General features: G+C 38.5%; 1 protein-coding gene across 2 annotated transcripts in view; it reads left to right on the top strand.

Annotated features, from left to right (window-relative positions):
* Positions 1-2,282: 2,282 nt before the first annotated feature.
* LOC135217782 (semaphorin-1A-like) overlaps positions 2,283-17,500 on the top strand; it is a 49,849-nt gene continuing 34,631 nt past the window's right edge. For both annotated transcript variants that reach the window (XM_064253808.1, XM_064253809.1), the window contains exons 1-2: positions 2,283-2,447; positions 3,213-3,300. In XM_064253808.1, the coding sequence (XP_064109878.1) occupies positions 2,307-2,447; positions 3,213-3,300 (229 nt within the window). In that variant the 5' untranslated portion in view covers positions 2,283-2,306. The remainder of the gene's footprint in view (positions 2,448-3,212; positions 3,301-17,500) is intronic.

Genomic DNA, 17,500 nt, shown 5'->3' with positions numbered 1-17,500 from the left:
GAAATCTATTGTAAAAGTAGTAATCACTATTACTGCTACTACTAAAACTATACTACTACTACTACCTGGTACTACTTTTAGTAATAACACTACTGCATCCGTTCTCCCTGCTTCACTACTCGAATGAAGGATGCAAAACAAACGCTTAATTATTTTTTTTTCCACAAGACCTTTCTCGCAGTGCGATATTGAACCTTACTCTGTCGTCCAAAGAGTTCAGTTTTGCTTACGTTTTGCAGTGGAGCCTCTACTCTACCCCCCTCCCCTTGGCCCACCCAATCTGTCAGTTGGTTTTATTCGTTGTAACTGGTATGTATGTAATGAAATTCTAGCGTGGCAGTGTGTTATGGCCACTCTGCGCTAAATTCTGTCCCCTGGTGTTATATAAAAAGGGTTGTGTGAGAAAATGACTGCTTTTGACTGCGTTTGTGTCTGCGTGCTTTTGTGTCAGAGAGAGAGAGAGAGAGAGAGAGAGAGAGAGAGAGAGAGAGATCTTCCGGAAGATTATTTGAAGTTATATTTGTCACAGACTCTTGGTTTTAACGTCAAGGATCCCTGCGTCTTCCGTCTTAGCTCAGATTAGTTATTATTGTTAATTTTGTTGTTGTTGTTGCGATTACTAATAATAATTAATTAACGCGCATTATTATTATTATTAATTGTTATTATTATGAGGAGCAGCCATTAGACTACATATGATATTACTGATACAGATGAGAAAACATTCATGAAAATTATTATTATTATTATTATTATTATTATTATTATTATTATTATTATTATATTATTATTATTATTTATTAAAACACTTCCCATTTCCTCATCTTGGTGTAAATTCTGGATGGTTTATTAGTATTATTATTATTATTATTTATTATTATTATTATTATTATTATTATTATTATTATTTATTTTTTTATTTTATTTTTTATTTCTTTATTTGTTTTTTTTTTTAGAGAGAGAGAGAGAGAGAGAGAGAGAGAGAGAGAGACTCGATGGGCAGACCAGCTCATCCAGGGGAAAATGATGTTTTATTGCAAGTTGCCCTATCCGGGGAAAAACGACCTCCCGTGACATCGACGAAAACAGGTCAATTACTCTGTCGTTTGCCTCTCCGTCTAAGCTCAGGTCAAAACACCAATTACTTTTTGATTGGTTTCTTGGGGAAGTTGGGTGGAGTGGGGGGGGGGGGGGGGGCGGGGGGGGGGAGGTTATTGGAGAGGTCAACCTTGAAAGATGTTTAGGAATCAACCTGCGGAAATGACGTGGGTGCTGCTTATCGTCCCCTACAGCGAATTTAGATGGAGTTATATATTCTGTTTTACCTGCGTGGTTGTTTGTCCACCTGTCCTCAGGTTACGTCAAAAAGTGACAGATATGATTCCAATAAGTTGTTTTTGAAGGCGAAGGTTATGGGAAGACCTATCATTGTATTTTAATATGAATACGAAACTGCAGCGAGGACAGTGTGCGTCTGTGTTGACGGAGATTTGCATTTTCTGGGTACTTACTAATGCCAAACTTTTTATATTTGTTTTAAGGTTAGCGTTTGAGTCAGTATATATGAACGTATAATGTTTAGTAGCATTTATTAATTTTTTTTATGATATTCATGACCTATGTCATTACAGTGTTGTATTGCATGTTTTTCAATATTGATATTATTTGAAGGAGACTCTCTTTCCAGCGCAACCTATTACTATTGTTCATACTACTATTATTTTTATTCGAGAAACAAATCCACAGTTATGCAACTTTATAAATATATATTACACAACAATGGATTTGGTTATGATGCTACTGTGAGTATTTATTATTATTTTATTATTATTATTATTATTATTATTATTATTATTATTATTGTTATTATTATTATACTTATTATTGTTATTATTATTATTAACTTATGGTTATTATTATTATTATTATTATTAATTATTAAAGGTGCAAATCCACAGTTATGATAACTACAAACAAATATATATTTCACAACCATGGATTTATCTGTTCATAGATTTTTCTATGAATGATATCGATGATGATGATGTGATTGATGATGAGATGATTATTATTATTATTATTATTATTATTATTATTGTTGTTGTTGTTGTTGTTGTTGTTGGTTACCACCGTGTTGAGTGATTCATCTTCAGAGTATTATGACACCCTCAATAACATTTCATAATATCTCGCTTATAGTAAAATACGCTTACCACAGCTTCAGTCAGTAACCTGACATTAGACGTTGACCTATTCTCCCATTTCTCCCCCTACAGAGAGTGGAGTGGCGACCTAACGGGGTCCAGATGAAATCGTGTTACATGAAAGGAGGGTCAGACGAGGTCTGCCAAAACTACGTCAGGATCCTGTCTGAGAAGTCTCCCGGCCATTACCTCATCTGTGGCACCAATGCCTACAATCCCAAGTGCAGGGACTTCAAACTAGTCGTGAGTATCTCTCTCTCTCTCTCTCTCTCTCTCTCTCTCTCTCTCTCTCTCTCTCTCTTAGTAAATTTGTAGGTGTTACATCTTCATTACCAATGATTATAATCCCAAGTGCAGAGACTTCAAACTAGTCGTGAGTATCTCTCTCTCTCTCTCTCTCTCTCTCTCTCTCTCTCTCTCTCTCTCTCTCTCTCTCTCTCTCTCCTACTGACTTTGTAAGAGTTACCTTAGCCATTTTTATCTTCATGTTAAGCTACTAGATGTATTTTTTTCTAATTAACAGTTGTTAGCTAGAATAACCAAGTGATAAAATAACCTACGTAAACTGAATGTGCAAAATACCTGTCTACGAAGTATAATTCAAAATAACGTTCAGTTAAGTGACAGAATCATACCTGAAAGAAATTGAAGAACATTTACTGTATGTCATACTTATTTTATTTTTATTTGAACGTATGCTCTCTCTCTCTCTCTCTCTCTCTCTCTCTCACACACAACACACACACACACACACACACACACACACACACACACACACACACACACACACACTGCAGCGCATGACATTCATATCAGAAAGTTTTCCTTCAAGCTTTCTCAGAACTGAACTTCTTCAATCTTTTATTTAATATTCAGTGACGTCTTCCTGACACAGTTATTTTATTTACTTTTTATTTTTAATTTTTTTAATTGTTTGAACTTTAATCTCAACAAGTTTGACCTTCGAAGTCTGTTAACGTTTTTTTTTTTTTTCGTCCCACCTTACAGCAAGGTGTCCTGGAGCAGGCCGACGAATTTCCTGGTCGTGGTTTGTGTCCGTTCGATCCCTCTCACAACAGCACCGCCGTCTTCGCAGGTGAGTCAGGTCACTGTTCTTCAAGGTCACCATTTTTCAAGGATACAATGTTTCAAGGTCACCATTTTTCAAGAATACAATGTTTCAAGGTTACCATTTTTCAAGGATACAATGTTTCAAGGTCACCATTTTTCAAGGATACAATGTTTCAAGGTTACCATTTTTCAAGGATACAATGTTTCAAGGTCACCATTTTTCAAGGATACAATGTTTCAAGGTCACCATTTTTCAAGGATACAATGTTTCAAGGTCACCATTTTTCAAGGATACAATTTTTCAAGGTTACCATTTTCAAGGTCACTATTCTTCAAAGGTTACGTTTGAAACGCCTTCGTTTTTCCATGGTTGTCTTTACTCAAGGTCATTTTTTTAGGTCATGTTGGAAAATATAGTTTTTCCATAATTGGCGTTCCTCAAGGTCACTTTTTTTTAGCGTCGCTATTTTTTCGTGGTCGCTATCTTCCAATGTCACCATTTTTCGTGGTCATATTTAAAACTGTGCCATTTTTTCGTGGGCATTTTTTTTCAGGGTCAGTTTTATAACATCGATATTTGTTCACGGTCAGTCGATCTTAAAACGTCCCTCCTTTTCAGTGTCGTCATTTTGCAAGGTCACTTTTGAAACCCGCATCGTTTGTCCATGGGCATTATTTTTAATTGTCACTTTCATACCGCCACTATTTGTTTTTTTACGGTCACTCAGATTGAAGGTTGTTTTTTCAACGTTCCCGATTTCAGTCATTTTTTCAAAGCCATTATTTTTCAGCGCCAGTGTTGTTAGATGGTTATTTTTCTTGGTCAATGATTCAGCGTAGTTTCAAGTGCAATCTCATTAACGAAAGGGGCCTCATTTCCTGATCTTTTACAGGGGGCGGGTTGGGGTGATGTTGCCAGTTCTCATCTGCGTAAAATTCTTAGAAAGATTTTTTTTTTCTTAATACATTCGCTGAGAATCAGTTGCTCAGGGCTGTCTAGGCTCGGCCAATACGGAATCGGAGGAATTTATTTGTAGTGATAGAAATTCATTTCTCGATATAATGTGGTTCGGATCCCACAATAAGCTGTAGGTCCCGTTGCTAGGTGACCAATTGGTTCCTGGCCACGTCAAAATATTTAATCCTTCGGGCCAGCCCTATAGGAGAGCTGTTCATCAGCTCAGTGGTCTGGCAAAACTAAGATATACTTTGCTAAGGACAGTCGCCGTTATAAAATTAGTTTTATCTCTAGTTCCGGTTTTATTCTAAAGTGTCCATTTAGGTATTCTTCAGTGTATTAAACGTGAGTGATAGGAAGATGTGATTTGTGGGTGCAGTGTTTCTGTGTAGTTTTATGCGTCGCGTTAGTTACTTATTTGAAAACCTTGACTTAATGTGTTCTCTCACATACGCGCAAACTTAAGCGTAGCTCAGCGTTGCCCTTTAAAGTGAAGACGATATTTTAATATGTAAATAAATCTGCTGTAGTGGTTCTTGGTTTGCTGTTCTTTAGACGCCATTTTGAAGTATCAGTAATTAGAAACACAGCCTCCCATTTCTAGAGCTTCTGGTTTGAAAGGAACCTGTGTAATGACTTTCGCTCCGGTAAGGTTTTCCCTCGCTTGTTTTGGGATATTTGGTCAGTGTGTTTTAATTAAGTACTTCCATAAATTCATGTAGACCATGGGTGTCAAACTCATGGCCCCGCGGGATGGTCTTTAGTGGCCCGCGAGTCCCAAGACATTTTTCAACTCTAGCTACTATTACTGTTTAGATTTGAGGAAAATTCAACTAAAATTACTAAACTGTTAAATCGAGACAATAAGTTTTACCTATCATTCATATGACAATAATTTATCAATTTATTTCATTTTATAATTGCTGGCAATAAGGATCTTTTATTGCAAATATTAATAAATTATTCATAAGGAATAAGTAATTACCAAATCTTTGATGGCCCTCGAGACTATAACCAAGTGCATAATTGACCCTCGAAAGGATTTGAGTTTGACACCCCTGATGTAGAACAGAGCTTGACTACGTTTCTGAAAGCCCGAATTGAAAGAGTAGGTACTTTTTATTGTGACTCGAATGATGGAATTGCTAGTTACTCTTTGAATTTACACCATATAAGGAGATTAGGAGGGTATGGGCACTCATAGTGTTATGTGCGATAAGGGCATTTGAGCGCAATTCGCCATCAGAGGCAAGCCTCGCTCAAAGCAAGATTCCTGAAACCGGAAATTCCAAAAGATCCGATCCCAATTAGGCAGCTCTCTCAGAAACACACCGGCGCTTGAAAAGGATTTTACAAAAGAAAAAAAAAAAGCTTTTGGGTTACTTCAAGCCTTTGATGGCCGTTTAACAAAAGGCCGGGAAAATTCTCTCTCTCTCTCTCTCTCTCTCTCTCTCTCTCTCTCTCTCTCTCTCTCTCTCTCATGCCATGAAACGGTAATTACACAGTTTATTTAGATATGGTGGAAGTAGGAAAGATGATTTTTAATCGGGAAGTCTTTAAAACTAAAATAAGATAATAAACTGCTAAGATAATAAGTCTATAGAAAGCGGGAAATGCTAACATAATGAGATTATAGAAAACGAGAAATGTAAAATTAAGATGAGATTATAGAAAACGGGAAATGCTAACATAATGAGATATAGAAAACGGGAAATGTAAAATTAAAATGAGATTATAGAAAACGGAAAAGGCCAAAGTGTGGAGTTGTAAGAGCATTTGTAAGAGATGAAGGGTACGACCATATTTTATAAAAATAAGCTGTTCATCAGGCTCCTGTCTTGATTGACAAATAGCGTTTCAATCAGGGGAAATTATTTGTCTTATAATGGAACCAACCCCATTTTATGGAAGCGACAATTAGGTTTGATATATTTTGATCAGTCATTTTTTATTAACTGATAAAAAAAACACAATTTTATCAGCGAAGACACAAACTTTACTCACATGTGGCCACATGTGAGTAAAGTATGAATGGCTGTGCTCAGAGCAATTCAGTTCCAAGTGTTATATTCTTTTTGTATGTGGCCCTGAGCTGAAATAAAGGATATTATTATTATTATTAACCAAACAAAAACTTCTTTCAGTTTTCTTCTGAAGATTGAAAAAGAAACCCACAAAATCACTTTGTAACTTGTTTACTTCTAAGTATTTACTAAATGTAAATACTTAGAAGTAAACAAGTTACAAAGTGATTTTGTGGGTTTCTTTTCAATTATTATTATTATTATTATTATTATTATTATTATTATTATTATTAAAAAAATCATCATAGTAGCACGAGTCTTCAAATGGAGAGGCAAATTCACAGTTATGTAAATGTACATATATTTAGAAAACAGTAAGAATAGCTTTCGGGAATCTGTTCGGTTCCCCTTATCAATCTGAGAGAGATAAGGGGAACGAACAGATTCCCGAAAGCTATCCTTGCTGTTTTTAAATTTAAATATATGTACATTTACATACCTGAGGAGTTGCTTCTCCAATTTATTTTATTATTAATTTCAAAGTTCAGGTTACAAGAATAGTTATGTAATGGGGGGGAGGGATGTGGTTGGAGTGGAAGAGAGGAGGGGGGTGGGCATCCACTCTCAATCCAGCAGCCGAAGATGATTTATAATATTGTTAATACGTATAGTCATAAGAGTCCGGGAGGCATGACAATCTCTCTCTCTCTCTCTCTCTCTCTCTCTCTCTCTCTCTCTCTCTCTCTCTCTCTCTCTCTCTCTCTGTTTTGTAATCCATTTTTCTTTCGGATTATTTTCCTTCTCACAGATACCCACATCACCCCCCCAACCACCACCACCAGCATACCCAAGTCAACGGTATTCCTGTCCCTGCTTCACCCCCCCACACCCCCACCCTCCACTTCACCCCCCCCCCCCCCCCCCCCCCTGCCCCTGCCTCTTCCCCCTTTCGTGTTCTGGCTAACAAAGGAACTCCTTATTTCCTGGTCTTTGTCCCGTCGTTTCTTATTTCTATATAATTCCTTTTTCTTGGCAATTGAACGAAATATCTGTTTTGGGGACATTCGCCCTCTCTCTCTCTCTCTCTCTCTCTCTCTCTCTCTCTCTCTCCTCTCTCTCTCTCTCTCTCTCTCTCATAAGGACCCCGGGTTTGATCTCGTCCTGGTAAGGGAAGAAACGACTTGGGCTCAGGGCTTATTTCCTTTACAAATAATATAAACCCTTTGATCCAAATAGGCAATTATGTATTAGGTTGCTAGTCGACTGTGAAGGTTGCAGCTTGAGAGAGAGAGAGAGAGAGAGAGAGAGAGAGAGAGAGAGAGAGAGAGAGAACGAAAATCAAGTCAGAGAGAACATGGAGGGCCTGCTGAGAGTTATCATTCCTACACGTCATAAAGTATTCTATCGCCTATTTTGGCTTTTTATTTCCTGATTCCAAAATGATGACTCCCGTTGTCCAGGCCGTTCAGTGACTGCGGCTGTCTTGTCCCTCTCCTGAGGGGGAAGTTATTTGCGCCCCCGGCGTACCCCTCATTACCAATGCCACGGGAGGGAGGGGAAAGGTCTTCCCCATATTACCATGAAATTCGTGTTTCTCCTCCTGACGCCGTTTTCTACTCTCTCTCTCTCTCTCTCTCTCTCTCAATTCTTTTTTATTCTCTGGATTTCTGTTTTACCTCTCTCTCTCTCTCTCTCTCTCTCTCTCTCTCTCTCTCGTGATTTCTTTTTCTCTCTCGAATTCTGTTTTACCCCCCCCCCTCTCTCTCTCTCTCTCTCTCTCTCTCTCTCTCTCTCTCTCTCTCTCTCCGGTCGATTTTTTTTCCTCCTTCGCTACTTCTCCCAAAACTTCACTCATCCATCTTCCCCTTTATGCATTATTCATCCACGTGTCATTCATTTGCCATTTATCTTGATTATTTTCTTATCAGGAATGTGGTGTGGGATGTTGCATTCGCGTTTTACTCATTACTTTGCGTACCATCTTCCTGGCGTAGCAGATGCTTGGAAGAACGCCGCGTCTTTCATTCATTGATTACTACAGTTCGTGAAGTGTCGTTGGCCTGTTTTGAGTTGTGAGGTTCGCTTGTGGTATATAAATATCATCTATGTAGATTGCCAAGACTGCATGATGAGTCAGATTATGAGGAAAAATATTGTGTGTGTTTGACGCAAACTCCTGTTTGTTCCCTGAACTATTGTTTTCCGACTGTTCATTGGGACGTGATCTTCGGTATATAAGCTTCATTGCAGTTTTCCCATTTATATGATATATCTTCTCCTTTTGAGTGAGAGAGAGAGAGAGAGAAAGAGAGAGAGAGAGAGAGAGTCACATGGATTAGGATGTCTCAAGACTTGTTAGTCCATCCGAGGAGGCATCGTGTGCTCACTTATCTGTAGGAGCAGGTTTTACTGTTCATTCACAGTGTCCTAATGATTTTGTCTAGCTTTCTTTTAAACTCTTCCACACTGTTGCTGTTGACAACTTCTGGTGGCAGTTTATTCCACGTGTCACATATCTTGTATGTAAAGAAGTTTCCCACAATAGGATGTGTTCTATCTCTTCAGTTCTAGTTTCCATCCATTATTTCTTGTCTGGTATTTGTTTAACGTAAATAGGTTACTGTCTACTCTTGTTATGCCTTTCAGTATTTGAATGTTTCTTTTAGTTGTCCTCGCAGTTGTCGTGTTTCTAAGCCATACTTGTTCAGGCTCCCTAGTCGTCTTCGGTAACCTATTTGCCTGATGGATGGAATTAACTTTGTGGCTCTTGCTTGCACCCCTTCTAATCTATTCGTATGTATTTTTCAGGAAAATGGATGTAGGAAGTCAAGCATTGTACGAGAGAGAGAGAGAGAGAGAGAGAGAGAGAGAGAGATAGCCATTTGCATTTTTCAGGAAAATGAATGTTGGAAGTCAAACTGTACGAGAGAGAGAGAGAGAGAGAGAGAGAGAGAGAGAGAGAGAGAGTGAGTGGGGGTGGGGGATTCATTTACATTTTTCAGGTAAATCTAATGTTGGAAGTTAAAACATGCTCTTTATACTCCGGAAAGATACAAGTGCCATTGACGAATGTGTATATTAAAAAGAAAAAAGAAAAAAAAGAATTTAGGAATTAAATCGTCTCTCCTTCATATTCCTTTCTACTGCGATGTCTGGCTGGCTTTCTCGTCTTCCTTCTACTCCTCCTCCTGCGCTTCTCACTTATTTTCTTTTCCATGTCAGAGCCAGGCGTTCGATGATTATAAAATCCATCGTTATAACTTCATAACTTTGTGGCGATTAGATGAGGAGATGGCAGTCAGTTTCGGACCCGAAAAATCCCTGATGAGTCTCTCTCTCTCTCTCTCTCTCTCTCTCTCTCTCTCTCTCTCTCTCTCTCTCATCCGTGTACCCCAAAAACTTACTACCTATCTCACTTTCTTTCCTTCTCATTCCAGGAACGGTTATGATTAAATCTTACACTCACTCAATTATTATAAAAAACGTGGTAATGAGTCAAGCTGGATAAACTTTTCCACTTATGATGGTAAACTGTATTAATTATGTCACTTGGTAAACGCTCGTCTGGTTTCCAAGTAACCCGGGAACGAGAGAGAGAGAGAGAGAGAGAGAGAGAGAGAGAGAGAGAGAGAGATTCATTAACACCATTAATTACGTCTTTCTTTTATTACCGGGACCAGCTCTGGATTGGGATGTTACGTCGTCCGCGATTTCCTTTTCAGGAGAAAGAAAATCACTGATCCGAGACGTAATTTAGCGGCCGTTTATCAGGATGCTGGGCTGCGTGAATGTTTCTGTCCCTGTACCGCTAGGGTGTGGATTTCTGTCCTTGCTGCTACGTGTTTTAGAATCTGATAAACTGACGGATTTTAGAAGTCGCGTCTATCACTCCTTTGTCATTTCTCCTTTTGGCTTTGGCTAAAGGATACCTTTCAAATACCTTTGATATATTTTGAATTATGTATTTCATGAACTTAGTGTAATTCTGTCGCTAAATGGCGAGTAAATGAGACTAATATAAAAGTATTTTAGTTACAGTTCAGAATTTCACTGAAATATGATAAACTATTTCACGTGACTGAATCGGCGCTTTCCTTAACAATGGTTACTTGGGTACAGACCGATGCCCTACCCTGTGAACGTTCGAGTGCCCAAGTTTAAAGAAAGAAAACATAGTTATTGCACTATTGCATAGTTATTTCTCTGATCGCTCTGCTTTTAGGGAATAGCAGTCTCTTAGAGCAGAGGTGACTAGACTTTTGGACTCCGAGATCTACTATAATGACTGAAACTCTTTGACGATCTACCTAACTGCATAATCACATATTATTACGGGGAAAAAAAATTCAGATAGCGTCATAGTTTGATAAAACATGAGTACAATTTCTTCACTTATATATCTATATATATATATATATATATATATATATATATATATATATATATACATATAGCTATATATATATATATATATATATATATATATATATTATATATATGTGAATTCTTATCACATCACCGTGATTCATATACATGCATTAAGCTACAAATGTCCTTTAATATCCAATTCGCTCTACCACGGAATTAATGTATTTTCATATATGTTCCTCCTCGGTTAACATATATGGAAATATATTAATTCCGAGGTAGAGCGAATTGGATATTAAAGGACATTGTAGCTTAATGCAAGTGGCCGCGATTGACTGTTTGGTTACCTCTGTCTCAGAGTTAAGAGTTTTAAAATACTCTTGCTGGCATTCTTCTAAAAGCTCTCTTATTAAATGGAAACTTCCGCGGGCCCCTTATGATATCTGTTTTGAAAGAGGCAGCGAGTGCCACTCAGTTGATAGAGCCTCTGCCTCCACATTCCATGAGGTTTCACGTCCTCAGTTTTGACTGCGAAGCTGCGGAACTGGTCGTTCGTTTACGTTGCGTATTTAATTAATTCCTTTGTGGTTTTATGTTTCTATCCCTTTTTCTGATGCTACATTGGGAATTCTTACGTTATGCGTTTTGAATAATAATGATAATAATCATTTTTATTTCATGTACTTCTGACGGTATATTTCATTTGGCTTCATTGTGCAGCATTGACTTGATCAAGTTTCTTACTAGAACTTCTTGCTGAGGTTGACTTCTTCACTTAATTTATCACACTATATGACTTCAAAGTTTTCTAGCGGTTTCAATGCCACAGAAATTTGAAGTTGATGGCACATTTCAATTCATACAGCATTTAACTTTAAAGTCCCTTTTATCTGGATGAGAGTTTGTTTTGTATCCAAATGTGGTTTTGGCTTGAGTGTTCATTTAACTAAAGTGACATCTCAGTAATTTTGCATTCCATTTGTATTCACCAAACTTCGTAGATAGCTTTCATTCCTAGCGCTTTGGAATCCTTACCACCCAGGATTTCACATTGCTGTCTTCTTTGACTTCTCGGGATTTCCTGAATTTCATGCTTTCACATAGCTCTTGTCTTCTTTCACTTCACGGGAATTCCGGAATTAAATGCCTTCACATAGATCATGCCCACTTAACGGGAATCCGGAATTAAATACCTTGACGTAGCTCATGTCTTCTTTCACTTAACGGGGGAATTCCGGAGTTAAATACCTTCATAGCTCATGTCTTTTTTCACTTAACGGGAATTCCGGAATTAAATGCCTTCACATAGCTCATGTCTTCTTTCACTTAACGGGAATTCCGGAATTAAATGCCTTCACGTAGATCATGCACACTTAACGGGAATTCCGGAATTAAATGCCTTCACGTAGCTCATGTCTTCTCTCACTTATCTTGACTTCAGGGGAATTCCGGAATTCCGTGACTTCAGTGTTCGTGTGTTCTTTGACTTCACGGAATTTCAGAATTCCTTTGACTTCACAGGAATTCCGGAATGGGGAGGCTCCCATCGATTATGCTTAATGTGAACTTAATGAGAGTTTCTTGCTAACACAGGCTAATCTGTTTATAATGCATTTTCTGCCTTAATGAGATTCGGCCCTTTTTTCTGTCGTTGGTGAAGCTGTGCGTGAAATCATTCTCTCTCTCTCTCTCTCTCTCTCCTCTCTCTCTCTCTCTCTCTCCTCTCTCTCTCTCTCTCCTTCTGAAATACATAATAAATTCAGAATAGCTCGTTCTCTCGCCCATAGTAAATGTAGAAAACGAGACATCCATTCTGTGTGTGTGTGTGTGTGTGTGCGTGCGTGCGTGCCTTAAAAATCCACAAAACATTGCATAAAAACTGAAAAGAAGCTACAGAAACTAGTGGGTTACATATAGAGGCTCAAATTAAGAAACAAGGAAACGGTGCTGCAGCTCTACACATCAATAGTTAGACCACATCTTGAGTATGCAGTACAGTTTTGGTCACCAACACTAAGAAAGGACATAAATAGACTAGAAGGGGTACGAGTAAGAGCCACAAAGTTGATTCCATCCATCAGGCAAATGGGTTACCAAAGACGACTAGGGAGCCTGAATATGTATTACTTAGAAACACGACGATTGCGAGAACAACTAATAGAGACATTCAATATACTGAAAGGCAAAACAAAAGTAGACAGTAACCTCTTCACATTAAACCTCTAAGCAGACACAGCACATCCCATTGCGGGGACTTTTTCACATAGAGGATATGTGACACATGGAATGAACTGCCACCAAAGGTGTTGTAAACAGCAGCAGCGTGGAAGAGTTCAAAAGAAAAGAAAGCTAGACAAAATCATTTGAGCGTTGTGAATGAATTGTAAAACCTGTTCCTAGAGATAAACGAGCACATGATTTCTCCTTGGATGGACTAATAAGTCTTCAAGACTTCCTTACCTCTCTCTCTCTCTCTCTCTCTCTCTCTCTCTCTCTCTCTCTCTCTCTCTCTCTCTCTCTTTCTATATATATATATATATATATATATATATATATATATATATATATATATATATATATATATATATATACATGATACGAAACGCAGCATCAAAGTAGCCTTGAATTCTTACAAAAAATATCCGTGCATGTAAAACCTTTAATATTTTCTTAATTTTCAAGAAGTGGACAGAGAAGAAGTGAAACAAGAGGAGAAAGACGTTAGTGGGGAAGGGAAAGTGTTGATTATCGCCTGACAAGAAAGATGGATGGGAATAGGAGGTGGGACTTATGAAGAGAGAGAGAGAGAGAGAGAGAGAGAGAGGAGAGAGAGAGGAACTAATGAAGTGGAAAGGATGAATGGATGGTGATTTTTCTTGTTCAGTTTCCTTGTCCAAGAGAGTTTGTACTTGCTCTCTTTCTTTGTTATGGGAGAAATGTGGTTGTGTCCTTGTTAAAAAGAGTAAAGTCCTTCTCGTAAAGATATTCTGTTCTTGCCCTATTTATTTGTTGCATGGATATTGTTTATGGTCTCCTCTCATGCCGAGAGATACTCGCCTTGATCTTTTTTGCAGAGATATAGATATTGCCCTTTTTTGAAAACAAACTTTCTTCTTCTAAGAGATACAAGTCACATTCTCTTTCTTTGCAAAGAGATGCTAACACTGCCATTTGCTCAATAGAAACTTTCTTCTGAGAGATAAAACTTTCTTCTTCTGAGAGATACTGGTCTCATTCTCTTTCTTTGTGAAGAGATACTAACACTGCCCTTTGTTCAATAGAAATTTTCTTCTGAGAGATAATACTTTCTTCTTCTAAGACACTGGTCTCTATCTCTTTCTTTGCAAATATACTAACAGTGCTCTCTGTTCAAGGGTTACTGAAGAAGTGAAATCCTCCGCATCTGCTCGTACTTTTCACCACCAGGGCAGACCTGACTGTCAGCCAAAAGAAATGGACCGTAGACCATAGATAGCAGGGGATTTGGATGGGGGGGGGGGGGGGGGGGGGTGGGGGGGTTGGGGGGGGGGGGGGGATTGGGGGGGAAGGAGACCAAGAGCCCCGGAAATGCAAGCCAATTCGAACATCTCTGATCCATTTCGAAGTCACAGTCCGGATTTCTTGCCCCCGTCCATCTTGGATTTCCTTTGGATGGCGTAGTGATGAGGGGGTGCAAGGCGTTCGGGCTGAAAGACGGAATTTATGTTTTACTTTTATTTTTGATTGAAGCTTATATATATATATATATAATTTCTGTATTGGCAAGATGTCATCTGCAGTTTTTGTCATTATTACATTTATTGCTGATATTTTAATTTTTCATTATTACTGTGATTACTATCAAGTTAAAGTTTTATTTTACATTTAATTTTATGTATTAAGCCCTCTGGACCTGACTACTGTAACCACCTAAGGTCTCTAGTTAAAATTTGAGTTATATAATATATGCACCATCTGTTATTACTCTCAATGCATATTTTTTTTTTCTCACCAATATTATTACTGTTATTACCAGTATGATGATTACTAGCTTTTATGCTACCTCAGCTACCTTGTGGATAAGTGCCGATTATTCATTTTCTTTTTCTATTTTATCATGTCACATGTATTTAGATTGTGTTTGCTACTGTCTGTATTTTGTTATATTCAATGTATATGGCCCCGAGCCGAAATAAAGCAATTATTATTATTAGTATTATTATATATATATATATATATCTATATATATATATATATATATATATCATATATATATAAAGTAGCTATATGATACGGTACTGATGGGTTATAGTGCAGAGTAACTGCAGAAACTCCTTTATGGAAGTGAAGTATGGATGTTGAAGGCAAATAAAAGAAAAAACGTTGATGCTGTTGAGGTAAACTGTTTGCTTTGTATGTTGGTGTGTAAAACATATGTAATGGAGGAGCACCTGTAAAAGATTAGCGAAAGTAAAAGAATGAATCTGACTCCTCTGAGATCGTTTGTTCATGTGGGAAGAATGAGGGTGATAGTTTGGTGGAGAATGTATAGCTTGGAAGTGTAAGGGTGGAAGAAGAATAAATACCAAGAAATTGTTGGAGAGAGTTTTGACACCCCCCCCCCCCCCCCACCACCCCCCCCCCCCTACCCCTGTAAATGAACAGCTTAATATTGGAAAAGTATGCATTCAGAAGTAAAACTTGTTAACTGATTTTTACAATTCATGAATTGAACAACAAGTCGTCCTAGTGGTATAGTTAGAATGACGTCCACCAGAAGGTTATTAAGGGTCTGCTTGTAAGTTCGATGCTTTCTGTGACGTCCTTTAGGCATGCTCTCTAAAAAAAGAAAAGGCTCTCAACTCTCTTCGTGATTGGTCCACCGTCACTCAAGAACGAGAAACGTAAACATGGAATGATTTCGCTAAGTAACGGAAAATGACGTTGTACGTGTTATCTGTGTTATTCCAGAACAGGTTGAGGGGACAGAAACCCTGAAAAAAATTGTAGGAAAGAGATGGATTATTGAACACCAAGTTCTGGCTCCCGTTTAGGCCTAGTTTTTTTTCTTTCTTTCTTTTTGGTAGGCATTTCTTTTTGTGCTGTTTTTCTAGATCTTGCGTTTTTCCATGATGCCGCTATGTCAACATAGCATGTTACTGTTTTTTTTTTTCCCTTCTCTCTCTCTCTCTCTCTCTCTCTCTCTCTCTCTCTCTCTCTCTCTCTCTTTAGAGGACAAATTCAATCAGAACAAAGCCAATGACTTCCAATTATCTCCTACCTTCGTTATCTGTAGCATTTTGGGTCATTTTTCAGGTGAAATCCGTTACTTTTATAAATGAAATTTATGGTCAATAATGACTTAATCTTAATGGAATCTCCACAAATGAATTTTGCCTCCGCGTTTTATATATGTGGATAATATTTTCGAGATTGTTAAAATCTATGCAGAGCTTGCATTCTCTTATCAGTGCACTTGTTGTAGTCTCCCTCGTTGGTTGTTACTAGCGCCTCAGTGGCGTGGTCGGTATGGGTGTTGCCGTACCACCTCGGTTGCCGCAAGTTCGATTCTCGGGCATTGCATTGAGGTGCGAGATATTTGTATTTCTGGTGATAGACGTTCACTCTGGACGTGGGTCCCGTTACTGAATAACCACTGGTCCATGCAACGTAAAAACACCATTCAAACAAATTGTTTAGGTACTGAAAGATAATCTGATAGCCTTACGAAATCTCATAGCAACACATTTAACCTTTGACCAGTCAATGAGTTTCTGACTCAGGTGAGGTATTCAGGTCACTCAGATGGATATGAGTAATAATTTCGACTCGACGGATGTGAAGTCTAATTTTGGCTTGATGGAAGTTAGTCCCAATTTCGTGTAAGTTGCGAAGAGTCTATAATTTGGACTTCCTAGCCATCAGTCCTAATTTTGATTTGGCATATATATTAGTCCTACTTTCGACGTGATGGATAATTAAGTCCTCATTTTAACTTGATGGACATAACCCTTAATTTTCCCTTGATGGATACGAATCTTGGACCCCAAATTTTAACTTGATGGGTATGAGTCCTAATTTCAGATTGGTATGGGCCTTAATTTTGACTTCTGAGATGACGGGTCCATGTTTCAACTAAATGAGTATGAGCTCTAATTCCTTCCTTCCTGATGGATATGAGTCCCAATTTCCAATCACGGATGAAGCTTTGGGAAATTAGAAAAAGGAGAGACAAAATTATAACTGGTGATTGGACGTGATTATTTAGGACGGTTTTTGAGCCTCTCTCTCTCTCTCTCTCTCTCTCTCTCTCTCTCTCTCTCTCTCTCTCTCTCTCTCTCTCTCTGTGTCAACAAAGAAGAGTTTGGCCACTTCGTTACATCCTCCTTCTTGCTCTTCATCCCTCATTGCTCCTCCTCATCCTCCATCCCCCCCCCCCCCATTCCTTCGCATCCTCCTCCTCCTCCCCCCCCCCCCCACCCCCCCCCCCCCCGCCCCCAACTTCCTCCTCATCCTCCTCCTCCTCTCCGTCCTCTGTCGGAGATGTCGGAAACTGGTGATTTTTGGCGTGAATTGAGATTTAGTCTGAACGTCCTTGGATCAAGGCCAGGCCCCGAATTTTCCCTCCGTGGGGGATTTCCACAAAATGTCTCTCCCCATAAATCTCCCTCTGCGTTTAAATCATCAGTCTCCTCCTCCTCCTTTTTTTTTATCCTCTCGCTCCTTTCTCCCCTTCTTGTTTGCCTTGTTTTTTGGGTCGTTGGTTTTTCCTCTTTCTTTCCCTCTCCCTTTAATTTCTTTCTCTGATTTTCTTTGACGAGAGGATTTTGCGTTTTTTCGACATCTTGCCTTGTTATGCATCCAATCTAGTTCTGTTTAGTTACAATGAAGCATCT

This window comes from Macrobrachium nipponense, chromosome 7 (genome assembly GCF_015104395.2).
Source record: "Macrobrachium nipponense isolate FS-2020 chromosome 7, ASM1510439v2, whole genome shotgun sequence".
NCBI classification, from domain to species: Eukaryota; Metazoa; Arthropoda; class Malacostraca; order Decapoda; family Palaemonidae; genus Macrobrachium; species Macrobrachium nipponense.
Note: the sequence above shows the minus strand (reverse complement) of the source record. Positions and strands in the feature narration are given on the sequence as shown.